General features: G+C 40.2%; 2 protein-coding genes across 9 annotated transcripts in view; one reads left to right on the forward strand and one right to left on the reverse strand.

Moving 5' to 3' along the window:
* Positions 1 to 1,612: 1,612 nt before the first annotated feature.
* On the reverse strand, positions 1,613 to 11,029 carry abhd3 (abhydrolase domain containing 3, phospholipase). The gene is made up of 9 exons (XM_063885243.1): positions 10,724 to 11,029; positions 9,575 to 9,738; positions 7,593 to 7,775; positions 6,352 to 6,397; positions 3,339 to 3,451; positions 2,751 to 2,924; positions 2,277 to 2,325; positions 2,031 to 2,196; positions 1,613 to 1,872 (listed from the first exon to the last, which is right to left on the reverse strand). Exons 1-9 carry the CDS (start codon positions 10,883 to 10,885, stop codon positions 1,688 to 1,690), a joined length of 1,242 nt encoding a protein of 413 aa, XP_063741313.1. The 5' UTR covers positions 10,886 to 11,029; the 3' UTR covers positions 1,613 to 1,687.
* Positions 11,030 to 12,910: 1,881 nt separating this feature from the next.
* mib1 (MIB E3 ubiquitin protein ligase 1) overlaps positions 12,911 to 22,182 on the forward strand; it is a 50,458-nt gene continuing 41,186 nt past the window's right edge. For 5 of the 8 annotated variants that reach the window (XM_063885975.1, XM_063885976.1, XM_063885977.1 and 2 more), the window contains exons 1-4: positions 12,911 to 13,803; positions 14,611 to 14,782; positions 17,167 to 17,296; positions 21,889 to 21,993. In XM_063885975.1, coding sequence (XP_063742045.1) covers positions 13,575 to 13,803; positions 14,611 to 14,782; positions 17,167 to 17,296; positions 21,889 to 21,993 — 636 coding nt within the window. In that variant the 5' untranslated portion in view covers positions 12,911 to 13,574. The remainder of the gene's footprint in view (positions 13,804 to 14,610; positions 14,783 to 17,166; positions 17,297 to 21,888; positions 21,994 to 22,182) is intronic. The other 3 variants (XM_063885979.1, XM_063885980.1, XM_063885981.1) reach the window with 1 other exon arrangement.

Raw genomic sequence — 22,182 nt, forward strand, 5'->3', positions numbered from 1 at the left:
ACCAAAAATTCCACAGGAACAGGAAGTCAAATTCCCTCATGCAGTGCATTACTGAAAGTCTGGCCGCCTGTCAGATCTGATCGTTTCATCAATGCCAACTCATACGCGGTAACCAGCCCCTTGATCATTGTTGGCGAAACAAAATCAATAAACGACTGACAACCAGGTTCCATTAACAATACTTTGCATCTTGTAAAGGAACATCCACCACTTCAGACAGCCAATATGTACACTCCCAGTCTCCCAATGTGCATTAGTTTCTTCACACCACTGCTTCTAGTAGCCTAGACTCATTTACAGAACTGACCACCAACATTTTCACAAAGAAAACCTCATGGATTTCATATACCGCTCTGTTCGGCCTTTGGGATATACTTTCAAATATCAAAGGAAATTATGTGCCTTGTGTTAAGGAGTTAGAGGCATGATAACATCAACTAATATAGTGCAATTTCCCATTCCTTGTCATTAATGAATTATTTTCCATGTTATACATTTCTAGAACTATTTTTGGTGTGCGTAAAGGTAGAATGTGTGAAAATAAAAGTGCATACAGAAGGTTAAAGGAAGAGAACATCGACATTGTGGGCAATATGCCAATGTGCTTTCTTGCAGAGAGTTTGATTTGAAGATTGACACCTTTCTCATAATTATGTACTCTAAACATGAGACAGCTGATAAGTTAAGTTTAGCTTAGCTTAGCATGAAGTCAGGAAGCTGTAGGAAACTGCTAGCCTGGGTCCTACTAAGGTATAAAACAAGTGCTTGTAATTTTGTTGCATTACATACAACCAGCTTAGCTGTTTCCCCCTGCTTCAAGTCTTTATGCTAAGCTAATCAGCTGCTAGTTGTAGCTTAGCTTTAATGAATTGACTTGGCATCTATCTTCTCACCTAACTCTCTGCAAGAAAGACAATAAGCACATTTCCAAAGATATTAAACTATTAATTAAGAAATAACGTACACATCTACTTTTTTAAAAGGGAAATACAAATTTAAGGAGAATGATTGACATAATGTGTATGAATAAATAAATAAAATCCCTGAGGGCTAAAATCCTACTGACATAATCACTAAAGGTTCACGAACAAAGATGATTGGATTTTGATATACAGTACTTGTGTTATCTTACAAATATTTTGATTGCACAAGGTTAACGCAGAATTCGTTAGCTAGCTAATGCAACTAAACAAGATGGGCAAAGATTCAGCTTTTCTACAGTGACGAACAGCTTTGCTTGTTTTGTTTTTTTATAAGCATACCACTAAGAGCGTTACATACAATTACTTGTAACTGTACGGAATAAATAAATTAATGTTGAATGCAACACAGATGTTGCATCCAATTAGATGTGCCCTTCAAATAAGAAAAACATTTTTTTGCTTGTGGCAGGAGGAAGAAAAGGACGGAATGATGGAGGGGAAAGATGAAGATAAAGTCCATGGAAGAAAGGAAATAAGTAGAATAGGGTTGGGTAGAGAGAGAAGGGATAAAGGGTTAAAGAGGTTAAAAAAAAGGTCAAGGAGGTACATTATGAATAAAACAAGAATGGAATACAAATGGAAGTAATAAAGAACGGAATGAGCAAGTAAAGATGGATGGGAAAAAAGGAAGGAAGGAAGGAAGGAAGGAAAGTAAGGTATACGAGAGAGGAAGTACAACTAAAGGAACACTTTGTTCAGATCTCTCAACAAGACAGGTCTTGGAGTCCGATGCCTTGTTCAATAACCGCCTTGGCAAACTGCTTGAAGACTCGGTCCATGTAAGTGCTCCGTCGAGGCCACACGCCCTCGAGGAAACCGATATGGCCGCCATGACAGGTAATGAGCAGGGCCAGGTTAGGATTCTGCTTCACGGCTTCCACTGGAATGGCTGCAAAGGGAACAAAGCATTTATTTTATTTTCATTCTTCATGCTGACATATACGCAATGGCATATTAACCTACAGTGTTAAACCGACTTTCCAAATGCATTCAATCCATACTAACAGGATGCTGTGCAAAAAATCTGGTGAGGGGGCTGGGACTCACCATGCGACGGTGAAAAGACATCATCAGCAGCATTCAGACACAGCATTGGCACCTGCACAGATTTCAGCCTGTGGACGGGACTGGCATCAAGGTAGTAGTCATCATTGGTGGAATAACCAAACATAATGGAGGTGAACCTCTCGTCAAACTCTCGGATGGTCTTTGCCTGTAGGGATCAGGTACAGTCATTAAAATGTGGCGACTTTGTTTAATTTTGTGACAAAATTCTACAAAAAATAATCTCACCTTCATGACATGATCGATGTCGTAACACTTTTCAAGAACTGGTCTGTGTCTGCAGGGGAGATTAAAAATAAAACTGTCACCGACTACTGTGAGGTGAAATGAATTGCAGCTGAAAATGTCCCTCAAAAATGTTGACAAGGTTAAAACAGCACGATGACACAACAATCAAGCTCAACTTTCAAAGTAATACCAGAAACAGCATTATTGTGCATTAATATCATGCCCATTTTAAGACATATATTGAGTGTATGAGGATTGCTACATTTTTTCAGACTTTTTGTTAGAATGCTTTGTTCCTCAGCTAACAAATCAAAAACACAGCAGCATTTTTGCCTGTAAAATTGAATTGTAAAAATTGTGAATCTGAAATGCAAACCTTTGATACGTAATAAGGGCATTTTTTAAGATCCCTAAACATTTAGCTCTTAGCGTTAGCAGCAAGATAGCGGCTGCAGTATTCCTGCTCAGGCTGACCTGTCCACAGAGGCTTGTAGGCAGCTGGTGAGGTAAGAGTTGAAGAGGAAGCGGTCCAGGGGTTTTTCTAGTGAAGCGGTGCACTCAAATACATCCCAGCCTGCTGAGAAGACTACCACCCCTTTCAGACAGGTCTTCCGGCCTTTGCGCCCCAAGTAGTTGGCCAGCATCATCCTGACAAAATGGAGAGAGGGTGAGAGGAAGGGACAGATAAAATAAAACAGGTATTGGAACATTTTTGACCAATCCTTCACTTCAATGGATTAGTGCTGTGCAGTAAAATGCACCTTTTTTGGCATGCTACAAAGACGACTGGGACCATAATAAAGCACTTAGTATAATGCGGATATCTAATAATTATATTAAGGGAATGGCAATAAGAAATACCAGTATCACTTATTTCACTCTATGAGAATTGGAAAAGTCAAATTAAAGCAAAACACAAACTGTCTGAAGCACAGAGAGAAATATACCACAGCCGAGTAACTGGATAAGTTAATGTGAGTGAGATCTAGAGTAAATACTTTACTGGATTGTGTTACATCAGGTGACTTCTAGGTATTGTAGTTCATAGAGTGGCTTCATTACCCGCCCATAGATACTCCAGCAGCCATGATCGGAGCAGCTTCATTCGTCCTCTGGATGTGCTCAATAACAGTCTCTAGATCCTCGGTGTTGGCTGCACAGTATGTCCTCGGCGTCTGTGTAAGACCAAAAGACAACACTCTTTTATTCATGTTTCTGTTAATGCACTGTATTTGTATTTAACTCGCGTGACATCATAGACTGTAGTCATGTGTGGGACATACATACGTGGCAGACACAGTAGATAAAGACAGTAGCCACGTGGACACAAAGAGCTTACAGATTAATATGTAGCAGACACAGTCTCCCAGGGCGACATCAGGACATTTGTTATTTACAGGGAGAGATAGCAGTAAGTTGACCTGGGTCTATCACTGTCAAGCTGCACATGGTATTTTTCTATCTTTAGGGTAGATAGGTTTTTGTTATCTGCTTGTGCTCTACAATACAGTACAACACGTTAAGAAAATCTTAATGAGCATAGTAATATCATCAAAGAAGCTTGCAGCAGTATCGGATCTAGTAAGGAAAAATACAAGCAAACACGGAGATGCAGTCCCATTGTATGCCACCATCATCTCTCAAGCAAAGCTATTCTTTTTTGATATTTATCTTAAATAGGGCGGGCAGGAACTTGTTTTTTAAAGATGGAACATATTGATGGTGCCTCCTAGTCAACACATGATATGCATGACTGCCATATCATCTCTCTATGGCGAAAATCTATAGACTTTCTTTTCTCCCTGACCTTGCATGGCATTGGCCCCGTTTTAACTCATACCAGAGAAGATTTAACATGTGATTATATGTAACCTAAGGCTTATTCAAATGATTCCTAACATGAGAAGGACAGTGTAGGATCCAAATAATTAAGGTTTGAATATATGCACTGTATATATACTAATAGATAGGAATTAGCTATAAAATAACCTAACATAAGATACTGTGACATAAATCAATACATATGAACCAAAAGGCAGATCAAGCTAGAGCTGAAAGTATTAGTTAACTTATTAAAATCCTTAATATAATAGTGCTCAGGATTTTTTTTATCAAAAAGGCACAATATTTGTCTTCAAAATTAAACTGGCATTTTCTCCTTTTGTGTAATGTTTGATAAACCAAGCTGTATGTCTGTAGTGTAGGCAATAATGGACAACAGCACATAAAAAGTATTACGATGTCATTGATACTACCACTGAACACTGCCGTGCGCTCCCCAGCAGCTGCACCAGTGGCCTAATGGATGAAGCACTGGCCTCCTATGATAAGCTCAAGTCCCATCAGGAGTGTGTAGCAGAGGGAAGCAGCGGAAGTATGCTGGGTCTATAACCACTAGGTCGATTGATGGATACTATCACATGAAATGTTGAAAGTTTTACAGAGATACTGAACACCAATGAACAATATCATTAGCCACAGCCCCACTCACTAAACCGACTTTAAAATGCAGTAATTGGTCATTGCTTTTACCATAAATTTGCTGTGTTTTTCTTCAAGTTTCAGTATGTGTAAGGCATCTGTCTGGAAATCCATTCCAGAGGTGAGTCCAGAAATGAGTAAATGTGTTAACAGATGTTTTATCTCTAAAACACACTGTATATCAATTCAATTGTTGATTGTCCATGCCTATAAAGGGTGAAAGTAATAAAGGTCTTTATCCAATGTTTAAAAGCTATACTTTATCTTGAAAAATACTACATTATCATTAGTATTTCTTCAGGATAGGATAGACATGAACTCTGTTATTTATTTCGGGGAAAGGGTTAAAATTCCCTTTCAACTTGAAAAACCTTGACAGGCAGGGCAGGTCCTTTACCAAAGTAAAAAAATACCAGCTCAAACTCCAAGAAGCCTATTTAACAAGTCCAAATTCTAAGAATACTGATTAAAATATATTATATAATACCAATCACTTGGGGAAATGTTTCCACTGCAAAGCTACTCAACGGGAAAGAGTAATGCAAAAGGCTTTTTACAAGTCTCGAAATAGGGCACAAGCACTCAGGAAAGTCTTAGAGGCGGGAGGCATCTATCACACAGCGGGTCATTCTAAACCAAAGCGCTGGCCTATTTAAACAATGGACGATATTCACACTAACTGGACACAGAGAAAACACTCACAGGAGCATGCAAATGCTACATCATTTGCAAAGAATATAGCACAATGTCTGAAATGAGGGAGAAAAATGTATGCCTTACTGCCGGCACTTGATACAGTGCCAAGGTCATTGGGTTTACACTTTTTTTTCCAATCCGAGGACAGCTGAGACAACTAAATGCTGGCTATGACCTAGAATACAGTTTAAATCCAACTGAAACTAGACACTTAGCTTTTTTGACAGTTTTACCCCCTTTTCTACAGCTGAGACAGAATATGAAAAAGACAACAGCAGGTCATAGATCAGCCCCTGATTCAAAATGTACACCAACAAAGATGAACATTAGATTGCTTTTGGGCAATCCCGGCATGTAAATAAAACAGCATTTGTTTATGAATGAAATCTCTGTATCGAAGTGATGGTATCAGGGTGATACAGTTGTCAATGAAGAATGCTCTTCTGTTCCAAAGATGTTCAGACAGAGAGGGGGAGACATAAAACACAGTGGGCATGCTATGCATTCATAGCTCATGCTTTTTGTTGGCTAAATATACGCATGTGTATGAGGACAGATTTAGCCAGGTGTCAGAACAGCACGTGCTGAATGAGGTCATACTTCTGTGTATCGGACTTCAAATACAGAATCTGCCTGCATCTTAATCCTTTATATGCAACAACATTGTCTGTCCAGCAGCTGCTAAGAGCTCCCTCTGTGACACGTGTGGAATACAAATGCTCTGTTCTGGTCAAAGCGATGAAAAGGACAACTCTACTGCCAAAGGGATAACCAACTGTTTTCAAAAAGCTTGTTTTTATCACATCTGCACATCAGTGTTTCTCAAATTGGACAAGACAAATGAAGAAATAAAAAAAACAAAGAAGGATGGGTTGATAACTATGGTACATGTTCTTACCAGCAGTGTCTCACCGGAAACCCCTCTGTTGTTGAATACCACGCATCTGAAATACACAAAATGATTCTCTTAAAAATTATCATAGTCTCCTAAAAAAAGTTTGAATAGAGTTGCAAAGATAAGTTAAGGGGCCAATCAACAGAAAATAAATACTAACTACTTGCTGGTCACAGCATTAATAAAATATAAAATATCTTTGGGTTTTGACACATGGGGAGTTAATCAGAGTCATTTACCTGTGTCACCTGGGTCAGTTTTTAGAATTTCTTGTAATTTAAAAGGCAAAAATATTAATACATTCATTAATAGGGTTTGCCTTTTAATCAAAAGCATGTATACAAAGGTCGAAACACACGTACAGGCTCTAATAAGCTTATAATAGCTTTTTTGCTGTTGCTAAAAGTTACAGACTTCCATGTTCAAAGAAACAAGGTGGCCCAAATGTCTTTAACAAACTGAACTGAACAAGATGAGATGTGCAGAGAGGCACAGCTGCGTGAAGAGCATTCTGTTTGTACTGTAAAGTAAAGACATCAGCATCCCTCCTCTCATCCATTATCTGGAGTCAGTCCTGCTGTTTTGGTTGGTGTAACTTAGCAGCAGGGCGGGACTAGGTGTGTGTGTGTGTGTGTGTGTGTGTGTGTGTGTGTGTGTGTGTGTGTGTGTGTGTGTGTGTGTGCTCAAACACATACTGCAGCATAGACACAGAAGCTAGGACTGGGCTAAGCTGCAAAGCTTGTACCGGGATAAGCTGTAATTCATTAAGCTACACAGACAGGGGTGAGGGCTGGAAGATGCTGAGTTTGCCTTGCCTTCCAAAATCTGGGTGAAAGTATGAGTGCAGAGAGCACAGAGAGAAAGATTCTTTTGGAGAGGAAGAAGGGAGGAAAAAAGTAACTCCATCTGCAACTCTTCTAGCTTTTGCTTCATTTGGCTATTTACAAAAGGCTGCTCTTGACACAAAAGCTTAGCTGCTCACTTAATTTGTGCACTTCACCTGACATAACCCCAAGGCTCTGGCACTCAGTCTCCTATTATGTAATAGTAACAAAATCAGTGTAACAGTGGGTGTCACATTTACCTTTTTGCTGAAACATTATCAAGACATTCTAATTTGATTGGCCAAAATAGGTGTAGATGAATGGAAAATTAGAGCACAAGGTACAGAGAGTGTCAGTTGTGTGATTCAGTGCCGTTCAAGCCCTGGACCTCTGCCAGGGTATCCAGCCAAGACCACCCACCTATAGCCCAGATCCCGGCTCTGCTGGACCATGTGCAGGATGTAGGACTCTCGGCTGGTGCCGGTCAGCCCGGGGAGAAGGAGGACCGTGGGCCTGGTGGCAGGGTCGGGATGAGAGAGGCTGTCATCGTTATCAAACCAATCCAAAGAGATCTGTCCTCCATCTGCTGCCTTAATAAGCTCACTGCAGAGACGAGCGGGACACAACAAATCAGCCACGACAAGTATTAATTTGTCTCATTCCAACACATGCAAACACTCAAGCACACTAACATTCTTCACACAATTCATAATTTCTGGTTAGTTCTAGGTGAAGTGACTCCTTTATTGTATTCATCACAAGCTATCCCAAAGGGGAATTGGATATGTGAGCAGAGCACTCACTTACAGCTGCCTCATTTCCCTCGGGATTATCTTGTCAGTGCGCTATGCAAGGCACAGCAAGTTAAGATAAGGATGAGGGCATTGCACCAGGAGGTTCTTGTAGTCAATCAATTTCTTTGCTATACAACCCTAGCCTGGCAGATGAGGTCATTCAGTACCAGCGTTTTAAATCCTGCACTGCACACACACCGCAGCAAGTGAGCCAACTTGGCGGTAAAGACATCAGAATGAAATTACAGAAGCGCCATGAAATATGCACATGAAGTTAGACCTTAAACTCAGCCAGGGCCAATCCAGAGTGACCAGCGCATGAAGTGGGAGTGATTCTAATCCTCTGATCGGACAATGAGAAGACTGGAATTTCATCCTGACAGACAACGACTAAAGGACATTTTGCACGGTGTCGGTCCTTGGGTCCTCCTTGGGTAACTTCATTATGGGATGGGGGGACGTCCTGTTGTCCCCAGAGGAAACACGATAATAACTTTTGTGAATACTCGTACTGTCTGTTATCAGTTCTACTGATGAGTCCGTGTGCATTATGTGAAGATTTGTCACCTTGACAAAAGAGACAATCAATAAAGTGTGACCCAACATGTCCTTGGGATAAGGCTGACTTATTTGAAGAAAAATATCCAATTGCAATTGGTAAAATATAATTTGTAGGCCAGGACATCTGCAGCACTACAACTACATATTTTGAAATATATGTTGCCTATTTTCAAATATGTCGCTAATTTGGATATTGCACTTGCAAAACCCTTGCAGCCCTACCCTGGGACAGATAAAAATGAGTATATTAATTCAACTGAATAGATACAAATTGCAGCAAAAATAAAAAGGTAGATTTTTAACAGATCCAAAACACATTTATTCTGGCTATGGACAAAAGTTAATATGGACAATTTGGGTTGATCAACTCACTGGTACCTGGCTGACAACCTCATCACATAATATATTCAAACTGTATAGGCAAAGAAGCCATGGAAAACAGGGAGTGAATACATTATACATTATGTGAGAATATGTCTGAATAAATAGGTAATGTATAGTAATAATGGAAATAAGTCTCTCCTAATTCAGTTTAATCTCCTGTACAGTATGTGCAAAGGGGGCAAGGAATGCAGTTGCAATTAATCTTGAACAGGGTGTACATTATCAACGGGCACGCAGAGCGGCCTAAGCCAGCATCGTGGCACAAAAGATTTCTTTTTCCTCTGAGCCTTTGAAACTCTGCTAAGAACAACACTAGGATTTGTTTCCAGTTGTGAAACTGCTCACAAAGACATCAAGAAATACACAATGGCAGTTTCTTGGTGACAAAGATTATTTTGTAAAGCTTTTTGCTGTGGGCATGGAACATTCTGCAGTGTCATTTAAATATTCTAAAATGCCAGAACAAGCAAGCTGTCACTCTAAAAGCACATGCACTGTACTATTGCAAACCTGAACTTTAGCTCTTGTATGCGTCACATTCTCTTAATGAGTTCAAATACACATATTAAACTAGTTAAGCGTGTCTACTTGCAAGGAAAGATACATTTCTGAGCGTGGGGAAAATACAACTAGTGTGATAGATCAGTCATGGTGAGGACTTACTTTCTGTAGACAACCCCCGGTTTGGCCGTGACAAACGGTCTCAGTAAAGTCTGGATGCGGCTTTCCCAGCACCAAAAGGTGGGGTAATAGGTCTCTGACACTACCGGACATTGCTCCCTCAGAAAGTGGTAGAACTTTTTGCCCCCAGAGATGAGTTGTGGCTTCTGCAACACACAGGGGAAGTAAGCGTTAAAATACAAGTTATTTTTTCCCTTTTGCCCCAGGGATTAATTAATTTGACTTTTCATTAAGTTACAGCAGATCCTTCAATGTTATAAAGCTTAGCTCTTAGAAATGTTTTGTAAATTGCATTAAAAATTGCATTTTGGTCTCTGACCCTCACATAAATACTTTTAAAAAGCCAACTTTTTTTTTGTTAATTACAGAAGAGATACGTTGTAGTACATTTCAGCAAGCAACTAAAACACATCTGCATGAGCCTGCATTTATGGCCTCTGTTACGCTTTAAAATAGCATATTAAACATTAGCATTAGTCTTGTATAACAACAATTAATACAGGTTGTTGCATCTTCTATTACAATAACTTCCTTTTTTCATTAAGGTCATTCCACTGGAGAAATTGTAGGATGGTTGGTAATAAATCCAGCAATCTAATTGACAAATCAAAGTGATTATCTAATATGTTTAATCAGATATATATATATTTCTATTAAACAATTTTTAAATTAATATTTCAATGTTGAACTCGTGCATAATAATCGTATGTAACTGGGGATTTGTTATTACATAAAACCAACACTGTGAGTCTGCTAGCTAGGAAATTAATGACTGCAACTCAATACGCAGTGATGGAAGCCTTCAACCGGCATGTCTAGCTAACATACAGTAACGTTAGCCTAGCATTGTCAATGCCGACATCCAACTGTTTGCAAGGGATTGATTTAATGTAGTTAAGTGCTGCACATGGACGTAGATAGCATTCATCTTAGATACATGGGCGCATCCAAGCGTGTTTTATCTGCCTGGGATCCATCCCACATGTGTAACATTTGCATACCGGTGCACAAATGCAACATAGTCAAAACCATCAGCAGGAGCACCGGTCAACATCATCACCCGCCCGGGAAGTGATGCTCAATCATGATAGATAATAGTCCCTCCAAAGCGGGTTATAAAACATGACTTACCTTTGCTACCGAGAGCAAATAATAGCAGGTGTACGCTGCGCTAAAGCCCAGAACCAGAGACAGTCCTACCCCCGATCCGAAAAGCCCAACTTTCACTTGATTTTCCAGATAATGTGATAGGTCCCTAGTTAAAATATTGAAATTGAAGTCCAGCGAGATCATTGCAAGGTCTCCTGTTTACCCTCGTACTGCAAGGACAGCGACCAGCTCTGGTGAAAGTCAGCTGTGTCTGCCTGCGAGCCCGCTGTGAAGGAGACAGTCAAGGGGACCAGATGAGGCGAGATATATAACGCTGTGTGCAGCAGCGAGCGGTGGCGCTCTATGACCAGCTATTTACAGTCAGCCAGACAGACAGGCAGTCACACAGTCGCCCCCTGCAGCTCAACAGTGCACCATGCGGCCCTGCACAAGCCTTCCCTTGATATAACAGCCAAAAGACAAACTGTTATCTGCAATGACAGCATTCAGAAGTGGGAAGTAACTAAGTACATTTACTCAAGTACTGTAGTTAAGTACAATTGTGAGGTACTTCTACTCTTTAAAAGGGAAAAACATGTTATTTTACTCCTCTACATTTATGTACCACCTTTAGCTACTTTAAAAAAAATGTACATCTAACAATTAAACTAGTGGACCAACTCTTTAAGACTAAAGATTCAAATTATTAAAATATTTTACAAAAAGTTAATCAGAACAGTTTTTGTCCAAAACATTAAAATGCAACAATAAGTAACATACAAACAACAAATGTCATATATATATATAAATATAATTATATACTTTAAGTACATTTTGCTGATGATACTTTTGTACTTTTACTTAAGTAAGATTTTGAATGCGGGACTTTAACTTCTAGGGAAGTATTTGACAACAATGTGTTGGTACTTTTACTCAAGTAAAGCATCTGAATTCTTCTTCCACCACTGACAGCATTACCTTCTTCAACTTCTAATAAAATAGTATGCGTTTGCTGCAGCGCTAATCTGCATTACTACTGCATTAACAACCTAGAAAAGAAGGCAGCTACCCCAGGGGCTAGAGGCCCACAGGGGGCCAAGACTCAAGGTTCATGATGGGGCAATTAGATGGTGGTAATTTAATTAACTGAGAATGTGTTTGTTAATAGGACTACTGTATGCACCACTAAAGCACATTATGACAGGCGCCTTAAGGCAACATATTGCCTAATTTGGGGGCCCATTCCGTATTGAAGGACTGTTAAAGCACTTTATTCAGTTTATGTTGAGCTTAGTAGATTTAACAAGGTGCATTTCTGATTAATCCTTACATAGGCAACAAGATCGGAAAAATTGTCAAAAGAGGCCGGAGATTTTTGTTGTTTGTCTTTGAAAGTACTCTATTTTGGTGTTATCAGACACATGTACAGCATCTGGTGGGTCTGAATAACATTTCAACTTAGAAATGTGTTGATTATTATCAGTCAATAAATATTTAACATACAAAACAAATAGAATGGTTATTCACTACCTTAGTTGATTCATTAATACAATTTATAACTGCATTCAGTAAAGTAAAGTTTTTACATGTCCTTGAAATAGAAAACAAAACCCATTCCATTTCAAAATACCAGCTGGTTTTTCTCGAACACACTCTTTCTGCTGTCTGCACTTTTGCTTCTGTGTCTGCTGGATCTTATTTAATTTAATTTGAATTATTGTCAGCTTCCATTATCTTATACAGCTTAAATGATACCATTATAAATCCACTGCAGGCAGTTTATCTAGTCTAGTATGTGGATGCATTTACTGTATGCCAAATGTTTTTTTTCTCCTGATGTACTTGGCAGGGTTTAAATTAATTATTTTATGAATGTTAGTTTATACAGTAGTTCCTGCACCTAAACACGCATTTATATGTAAAAAAAACCAAACAAGATTTGGTTAAAAAATATAAACTAAAACATCCATTTTTTCATTGTTTTTATTAACTGTTTTTTTTTTTTGTAGCCACAGACTTTTAAAAGGGATCGGTTGGTTTCAAATTACTGGTATGATTTGGAAATCATTTGACATAAGATTAAAAAGCATCTGCTTCATCTCCATATTAAAATGGGATAAAATACAGAGTTTATGTTTTTTGTCCTTACCACACAGAAACAGAGAATGGGCTTGGACATCTAGATGCGCATGCGTGCCATGGACCGGACTCGTACTTGTTTTCTAGCCTCTCGTCTTCGGGCTTTGTCGTTCACCTCCGTAGCTAGTTGTTGCTCGTCTGAGGTCTGAGCAATGATTGACAATAATGGCGACGCGTTTATTCTGAGTTGACTCCAGGGAACCATCTCTGGCTGAAAAAGGGAACATCTTGGATGGATTTTTAGCACCATACACAACAACAACAAGGATAAGCAGCGACCAAACGGACTACATTTACCTCAACGAAAAGGACTTGCTAGCCAGGAGAGGTTTTGTCTTGCTAGCATTGCGATAGCATAGCAACTCAGCTCGCTAGCTTGCTAAGTTGGAGAGGTGGCATTCTGGTGTGTGGAGTGGAGGAGAGACATAGCCAGCTTGCTGGGTACTCATATCTGTCTAAGCTAGCAATGTTGCTTCTCAATAGGCTGTTGGGGTGATTCGTGTCTTATTCTCAGAGGCAAACAGAGGAGCTTGCAATTAACGTTAGCTGTTGGGAATAGTTTTGTGAGACAGACTCCTTAGTTAGCTAACTTAGCTACTAAGCTAACAGGCTAGCTTTAGGAATTGTTCCAGTCTCTTTCCTGTTAGGACCTGCTCGCACTTGCAGTTGGAAACTGTCCACCGATCGCTAGCAAACACTGCTAGCTTGCAAACTTGTTAGAAACAGTTGTGGTACTGCGCGTCCTTTTTTGAAAATGACTACCGGCAGGAATAACCGAGCGATGATGGAGGGAGTTGGGGCGAGAGTGGTCCGCGGACCCGACTGGAAGTGGGGGAAGCAGGATGGTGGAGAGGGACATGTTGGCACCGTCAGGAGTTTTGAAAGTCCAGAGGAGGTGGTTGTTGTCTGGGATAACGGGACGGCTGCTAACTACCGCTGCTCTGGGGCTTACGACGTGAGGATATTAGACAGTGCTCCAACAGGTAACTTTACATCCGTTGGTTTTGTTTTTCAGCACTCTGAGATTCATTTAAGAAAAAGTATTGAAAACATACGATCTAAAGTCTTTGCCATTTAAAAATAGTCTTCGTCTTACATTTGAGGAATTAGCTAATTATTTCTAGATAGTTTATTATTTATGTGTGAAAAAATATAAATAAGTATTCAAATGAACAGATGTGTGTCACAGATATTACTGTTAAAGATATGCTAATAAGCTGTGGGACAAGATACACTTTCAGAGTTTAATATAGGACACTATAATGGCTTGTGATTTTATAACAAGGCATTTTAAAGGCAAACATTTTCCAACATTGAATGAAAGTATGTCAGCAGGATGGACTACTTACCCATTGTTTAAATCCATCACCCTGTACATGCCAGCACAGTTACACTTTCAGCATGTTTCCCATTGACTGGCTCCATTCATTTTCCTATATATTTTTACCCGATGATGCAGTCATGGGAGGAGAAGAAGTTTTTTTCATCATCCCCACCCTAAAAAGAGATTCAAAAAAGCATAAAAATGGGTCTAGCTGTTAACAGATGTCAGATTAGAGATATTGGGTAATTAAGACAAGTTTTGTACTGCACACAATAGTCTCAAACTATTTCAATTGGGCTATTTGAAGCTCAGGTTGCCTACAGAATATTATTTTCTTGCGCAGACGTTAAACATTGTTGATGTTAAACAGCTATTCAAGTAGTATTACTGATGCACAATATACACACATGCCAGCACACCATATAATCCCAGTCTTTTAATGTGGTCTCATCCTGCCCCCCCTCAGGCATCAAGCATGATGGAACCATGTGTGACACCTGCCGTCAACAGCCCATCATTGGTATTCGCTGGAAATGTGCTGAGTGCACCAATTACGACCTTTGCACAACCTGTTACCATGGAGACAAGCATCACCTGAGACACCGGTTCTACAGGATCACCACCCCAGGCAGTGAGAGGTGAGTTAACCAAGCAGTATTTGCTAGTAATGTTCCCCACCTTTGACCCCCACCCTCCATAAAATGGACACAAGGTGGCCAGGTAATCCCTGCACTCGATTTTGATTGGTTGGCGTTGGCTTTCACTCCCTTAGTTTGGCTTTATGTCTGTGTGACATTTGAGAAGCCTTTTGTGCACCATGCCTCTCAGGCAAACAGCATCTATCTCTATGCTCCCAGCCCTCAGTTGCCAGGCAACAACAGAGCCTCATTTTAAGATCCGGTCATACCTTTTCTGAAAATGATATTAATGCAGCACTTCCTATTTATGAGGCCAATTATCAGTTTTGTTTTAGTTGTATAACTTCAAAATGCGGTTTGATTGACAGTTGATTTTGCAGCTGAATTTGTAGATGCAAAAACATCAGCGCTTTGATTCTCCAGAAAGCGTTGTAGTTGCATATGTGATATGTATGTACATTTCTCACTATTTTACTATGGAAGATAGCTTCCTCTTAAATACAACATATTTTGAAATGTGTAATAACAGTCCCAGAAGTTACTTATCATATATAATATCATGAGGTATAACATCAGGCATGAACAGCAGGGTGTTACTGCAGTCCCTTGTGCTTCATTAATCTCTATTTGTCTGCAGTTATTCTGTCACTGAAATGTTTGTCTCACAGCGAGACCTGCTTTGTTTTCTCTTTCTCTTTATTTTGATTTGTAGTAATATCATTTATATGAGCTTACCACTTTTGCATGTATCTGACAATCAATGCATTTAAGTGTGAAGGTGTTTTGCAGTGAAGACAGTCATGGGTTAACTGTAAAACACTCCTCAGAAAATGATGTCAAAAGCTGACAAACTGAAAATCTACCTAAAAATGAAATTAATTAAAGTCTTGGTCAGGATTTTGGAAGTTGCCACGGCTGCTTTTCCGCTTTGGGGAAACTTCAAACTATGTCATGATCGTAAGTAGTAATCAGACAAACGGATCCCACTTTGTGTGTAGGTGTATGTGAAGTGTATTTACCCTCAGGCCTTATTTTTACAAGATCTTAAAAGTTTCTTGTGGAAACAATGTTTCAGGCGTGGTGTGTGGAAAATGGAAACACCCATTAGTAGCCTATTAACTCGTGTTCAGACAAGATCAAGCAAAATAGTTGAGGCTGCTTTCCACGGTTCATTCAAAGATGCAAATGTACCTCATGTTTTATGGGAAAAATCAAGCAATCCAGTCACTGATTTAATCCAGCCTTTAATGATATAAATGAACCCCGTTAGTCATGCACAATAACTAAATCCAACTTAAATTTAATATTGCATACCCTGTCAGTACTGGGATGATGCTTCATCCATTTCAGGCCTATTTCACCCAAATACTATACTAAACGAACACATGGCCCAACAGCTGGCAGCCTTTTCAACTGAGTACGAATTTATTTCCCCCGAGACAGGCGTTGCATAATGCACAATGGGTGCTGGAGGTCTCCCCAGCTCAGACGCTCAGACACCGTAGAGGGGTGTTTTGTTACACCACATTAGACCCTGTCACTAACTGCAGGAGAGGGAGTGGTTGGGCCCCAAGCTGTTTGCATTGGTTAGATCTACACCGTCCAGATGCCAACTCTACCATCAGGGCTCCCACTTGTTTGATGGTTATTGCTCAGCTATTAACTGCTACCACCTTTTCATTGGCTAGCCTGTTAGCTGGAACTAACCACTGGATGTGGCCTGATTGCTGGGTATGGATGAAAAGGGAAGGAATTGTCAATGAGGTGTAAATGCCAGGCTATCATAAAAAAAGGATTGTTATTTATAAAGTTACAACATGACACATACCTGCCACTCATTTACACGCAGCCTGGAATTTCACAGCCTCAACATTTTAAAGTCATTCATCTTCAGAAAGCTCACTTTTCTTCAGCCGCCGTGAAATGGTGTGTGTGTAATATCGAATAACTTAAGACTGAAAGGTCAGTCTTAATGTCTTGCTAACACATATTTCTGGTTTAATTTGTGTGGTTATCATCAAACATCAGTTCCCCTTCTTAGAGACAGGTGAGGATTGTCAGGGACTTCCTCATTGGTTTAGCAGATTAGAGGATGCTAAGGCCAAACGCTCACCGTAAGATTTTCATCCGTAGCCATGTCTCATTTGCTGAGAGTAATTTACAGCATGACACCAAAGCAGGAGGCACACAGAGAAGGGCAATTCAGGATACGAGGTAGCAAGAAGTAGGCCCTGACATCCCCTGCAATACACATTTGGTGGTAACTGAATACAAATTTGACTTGAAATTGCAAAGAGAGCATGCTAACTGAGAAACCTGACAGTCACGTGATTGTTTAAAGCTGAATCCAAATGTATAACTTGTCTCTGTTTTTATCTGGGCAGAGTACTTTTGGAGTCGCGTCGAAAGTCAAAGAAAATCACAGCCAGAGGGATTTTCACCGGTGGCCGAGTGGTGAGAGGAGTGGACTGGCAGTGGGAAGACCAGGATGGAGGCAACGGAAGGAGAGGAAAGGTAAGGCCGCGAGCTTACAGGTCTGACCTTTTAATATATACAGCAGAGAGACCACTGCACATTTTTCTTAAATCTTTATCTCTACATGTATGGCAGCCATTCCAGTGTCTGCCGAATTCCAACCCTGAGACAAATTGTCAGTAGTTTATGTAATACAATAAAAAATAATAATTAAAAAGGCATACCTATAAATAATAAAACAAGAGAAAATGATAATGCTGAAGTGGTTCCCAGTACAATTAAATTCTTAATTTGCCTTCCATGCTGAATGTATGAAGACATAAATACAATAAAATGACTAAAGGCCACTAAACTACTTTTAGATACAATATACTGAACAGAGAAAATCTGTGCGCCAAGGGCAGTGGATTCAATGTGTAAAACCCCACGACCAATGTGTTTATGATTAAATTCTTCATAGAGAATAACATTTTTAACCAGAAATTGTTTACAAAAGCAGTTCTTTATAGATCTAAACTCTTAATTTTCATCTGGAAAAGCGAGATGCATTTATTGGTTGAAAGTTTTCTTCCGGCCCCACACCCCCAATAAAGGATTCTGGTCCACCAACAATAGTCTCACAAACCCCTGTGGGAGAAACTGCACATGTGTGCCACTAAATGTAGCATGACCACCCCTAAAGCGCTGCACAAAGGAACCAGGATCTCTTGCCCCTAAACAACCTTAGAGAGGAAAAAACAAAGTTGCGTCCCAGGATGTGATTTAATTTGAAATGTGCAGGACGCTCAACTGAAACAGGAAGTGCACTGCCTGACACGATATGTTTGTGGCATGAACATGCTACACGGAAGTGACAACAAAACAAGTAAATCCTCTGGTGCCAACTAGGTGTCATCATTACGCTGAAGGTGAAGTTGAAGATAGCTACTGTTTGTCATTGTTCTGCAGCTGTTTCAGACGAATTGTTCATTAGCCGATTAGTCAAAAAAAAAAGGTCCATCTGCGTGCTGCATGTGCTATGACGCGTCAGAAACCCCCTCAAACTTCATTCAGAGCTGTGCCTGGGCCTTAAGTTATTGTGTCGGGCAGGATATCCAAAGTGTGCGATCCTTCTGAGATTTTTAGGGACGAGCCCCAAAAGATGACATGCAAACTCCGCTGGAAAAAAGGTGCCTCCGTATCCACGCCATCATAACAAAACACAGAGCTTTATTATCCCCGACAACGTGTGTTCCTTCCTCAGACTCGGAGGAAAACAGCAGCAGTGAGTCAGGCAGCAGCCTAGCTTTGTATCATATATAAACCTGTAATTCGGAATCATTCTAAGCTCAGAAAACGACCAATCCAAGCTTTAATTTCATGATCTGGGTGTAAAGTGCGGAGGGATTTTTGCCAACGAGCATATTTGTCGCTCTATCCCTTTCCTGTGTACTATTTATTGGGTTGTTATATTCAGATATGAATTATAGAAACTAAATGCTCAGTGTGTGTGCTGGCTGATTGTTCACACACACATTAACAATCCTTACCGGAGCTTCTGCTGTTTGTACCGCTGTTGGGGCGGACTGCTCCATCCGTGCGGTGTGCCGTGACTCTCATGCGCTTTCTACATCTACAATTTAAGTTATATTTCAACGGTTAATTATTACAGTTGTATTTTATATTTCATGTGAAGCGCAACGTACCATCCGGTTATAATAACGTTCTTTATCCGCCTTTGAAACTGAAACCGTTTTGGGAGAAGACAAATAAATGTTTATTATGATTTGTCTTTTTCCATAAATCATAATATATCGTATACGTGAGACGATTAGTCGCCTAACTCTGAATTGACGACTATCAGTTGAGTAGAAAAATCTTTAGTCGAGGGCAGCCCTAATTGTCTCATACTGTATCAGTAAAACACTGACATCAGCCAACAGCTAGAGTACATAGCTACAACTAAGAGTGAAGATTCAGCATTCTGTTTTTACTCTTAAACGCTAAAGCCATTCATCCAGATTTAGTGCAGAGTAAAAGCTGATGAAGATCCTTTCTAAACTCATGTTGGCAAGAGGTGCATAATGTGATTGGAAATCATCAAAGGGGTATATTCAATTTGTATATAAGGAGTGAAAATCATTTGTAGATTGCACCACTGCTCGGTTTGAGTCGAGTGATTGCTATTTATCTTCACAGAGGCGATAAATACATCTCCTTGCTGCAGGTCATCCCAGGCTTAAATACATATTAGAAAGTAATGCAACGTCTGATGAGGTTGCATTTGTTTAGCCGAGTCTATTCAGATTTATACTGTAACCGTGCTCTAAAGTGCTTGTTTTTTGACTCTAGTCCAGACCCCTGAGTATTCAATTTAAGAGTCCCTTCAGGCCATTTAAGACTTCATTTTGCTGTGTTATTTAATGGCATATCTCATTACAGTTTTATGATGCTGTAAGCAATATGCTCTCCACAAAACTGCTATTGCATGTCCTGCAGCTCAGATGTTCCGTTAGTTTAGCATGGATATTACCTCCTGAGGCTCGTTAATCAATTACCTCTGCAAGGGGGCCTGAAAATAATTTAACGATCTGATTTCTGTATTAACTTTAGGCACAACTTTTAATTAAAGAGTTAATTTGCTCCAATACCGCTCTTCTCTTGACACTTTCCCGATGTGCTTGTGATGGAGAGAGAGTGATCTTGTATGAAGCTCCTAACACTATCTTCCAAATTTGAATTGATTTCCCCCCTTTCATAGCTCATTGCTTATTTATGCCTATAACACAGCATTTACTTGGCTTACAGTGCCCTTCAATATTTTTCTGCCAGAAGCTCGTTCTTGCTGCAGTAGTCGGGTGCAGCATCAGTCATAATGTAATACATCAAGTACTTACTCGAGTAATAATGGCGGTAATAGCAGCCACAGTATGGTTCACAGCTTGTGAGTCATGGCAAACAGTTTTCCTGGAGGCTACTGTTGCTGGAACTACCTCAGGAGCCATTTATATTTCTGTTCGGGCTGATTGAAAATGCTGAAATGGCATCACGACGCTGCAAGATTAATTCATAAACGTGTATTCTAGATGGAAATTATGCTTTGAAAATGGTTCTGGGCCAAGCAATAGTTCTTTTCTTCTATATTTGGTTCATGATATTCAAACTGTGGCCAGCAACGTACACATTGAGGAATGATTAGCTAGTGCCTCGTTTGTTTATTCAATACAAAACCATCACTACTCAACAACTCTACCACCAGCCTCACACACCTACTCACCCGCCCACCCTTTACTTCAACTCATATAAAACAAGTTCCCACAGACACCACTAGATCTACACAGCTTTAATCTTAACGAGCCAATTAGAAAACACCAACAGGCTTTTTACAAAAATGCTTAGGCAGCTAACATAGCGAGTTAACACAGAACATCGAAGGAATGATCTCTTAATGGCGCCACCAATATCTGAAATCTGTTCCTTCAGTTGGTTCCACTGCTCAGGATTCAGGGAGATACCTTTCTTCCCCGGCTTCATCTCCCCATCGTGCAGTACTCTCTGACGTCGATCAGCACTTTGCTTTCTGCAGTGTTTCCAAGTTCTGTGAATAAAATCGGAGCCTGAAATCCCCCCCCCCCCCCCCCCCCCCAGAATGCTAAGGAATAGAAACACATATGGAAAGTGAAGTCTAAGACCTTCCTTTTAATCATTAAAGATGAAGCATCTAACCAGATTTGAGTACCGAGTCAGTAAGTATGTATCTGTGGAATAACAGCTGCATCTATTTCCCTTTGATCAAAGACTCTGATGAAACATGTAGGATCATTTTTGGATAGTAAATCATGTCTAAAGTTTCTTGTTCTGATGATTACTTGTGCTCTGGCTGAACTTGACTTGGATGTGCTGTGTGTTGTCTTTGGAAAGTATACACACTCATGGTTGCAAAAGTTGAATTCAAAACATTTTAAGTGTTTTCCCAACTATTCCCAGCGGATGACATCAAAGACCATAGGAGGGTTAGTATTGACTGTAAGATTGCAATGTTGGGAGAATTAAAACATAATCTAATTGAAACCCCAAAGATCAAACCGCCTGATCGTATGATCTCATGAAGAATCCCACACCTCATATTTCTCCGCGAGGGAATTAAAGTTAACTTGAAGTTGTATGATGGTTTGTAGATTTACTACGTTGACTGTTGCTCTCCTCTATCACAATTTTGGAAAAACAGTGGTACACAAAACAACATTTCTCCCCCATACGTGAGAGTTGGGGCTCTGTGCATGGCCAGATGACGCTGGACCCTTCAACTAGAGGAGCCCAAGTTCAGCACGTGTTAGCAGACATGTCTTTGAGCTTGCCACATCATGACTTTAGGGTTCTGTAGTTCAACATAAACTCTGACCTTCATTTAAAAAAAAAAAATCTCTAAAGGAAAAAAGAAAGTAGCATATTTGCTATGAGTAAGAGGTTTAAAGATGATTAAAAAAAAAGCTCCTACTAAAGACAAATTCCCATATTTTCACATACAGTAGGCAACAAAAAAATACTTTTCACTCTAAAATGAGCAGAAGGTGACAAATAAAACTCAAAAACCAAATGCTTTTCAATGTTTTCCTATCTGTCTTTTTCATCTCTTCCTCCTTCCTCCCCAGGTGACGGAGATCCAGGACTGGAGCGCCGCCAGCCCGCACAGCGCCGCCTACGTTCTGTGGGACAATGGGGCCAAGAACCTGTACAGAGTTGGCTTTGAGGGAATGGTGAGCAAACTTCCAGGCTGACCCTCCTGCTCTGTCCCTCGCTCACACACACACACACAGAGACTCACAAAGGATCAGCTGTCAGGTGGCCTTTGTGTCTGACCGCAGGGCCGGGGCTCTTTCTCTCCCCGCCAGGCTTTTGTGTGAGCCACGCAGCCAGCAGGAGTAACCATTGTACAGGCAGCTGGA

This window comes from Eleginops maclovinus, chromosome 6 (assembly GCF_036324505.1).
Source record: "Eleginops maclovinus isolate JMC-PN-2008 ecotype Puerto Natales chromosome 6, JC_Emac_rtc_rv5, whole genome shotgun sequence".
Classification (NCBI taxonomy): Eukaryota; Metazoa; Chordata; class Actinopteri; order Perciformes; family Eleginopidae; genus Eleginops; species Eleginops maclovinus.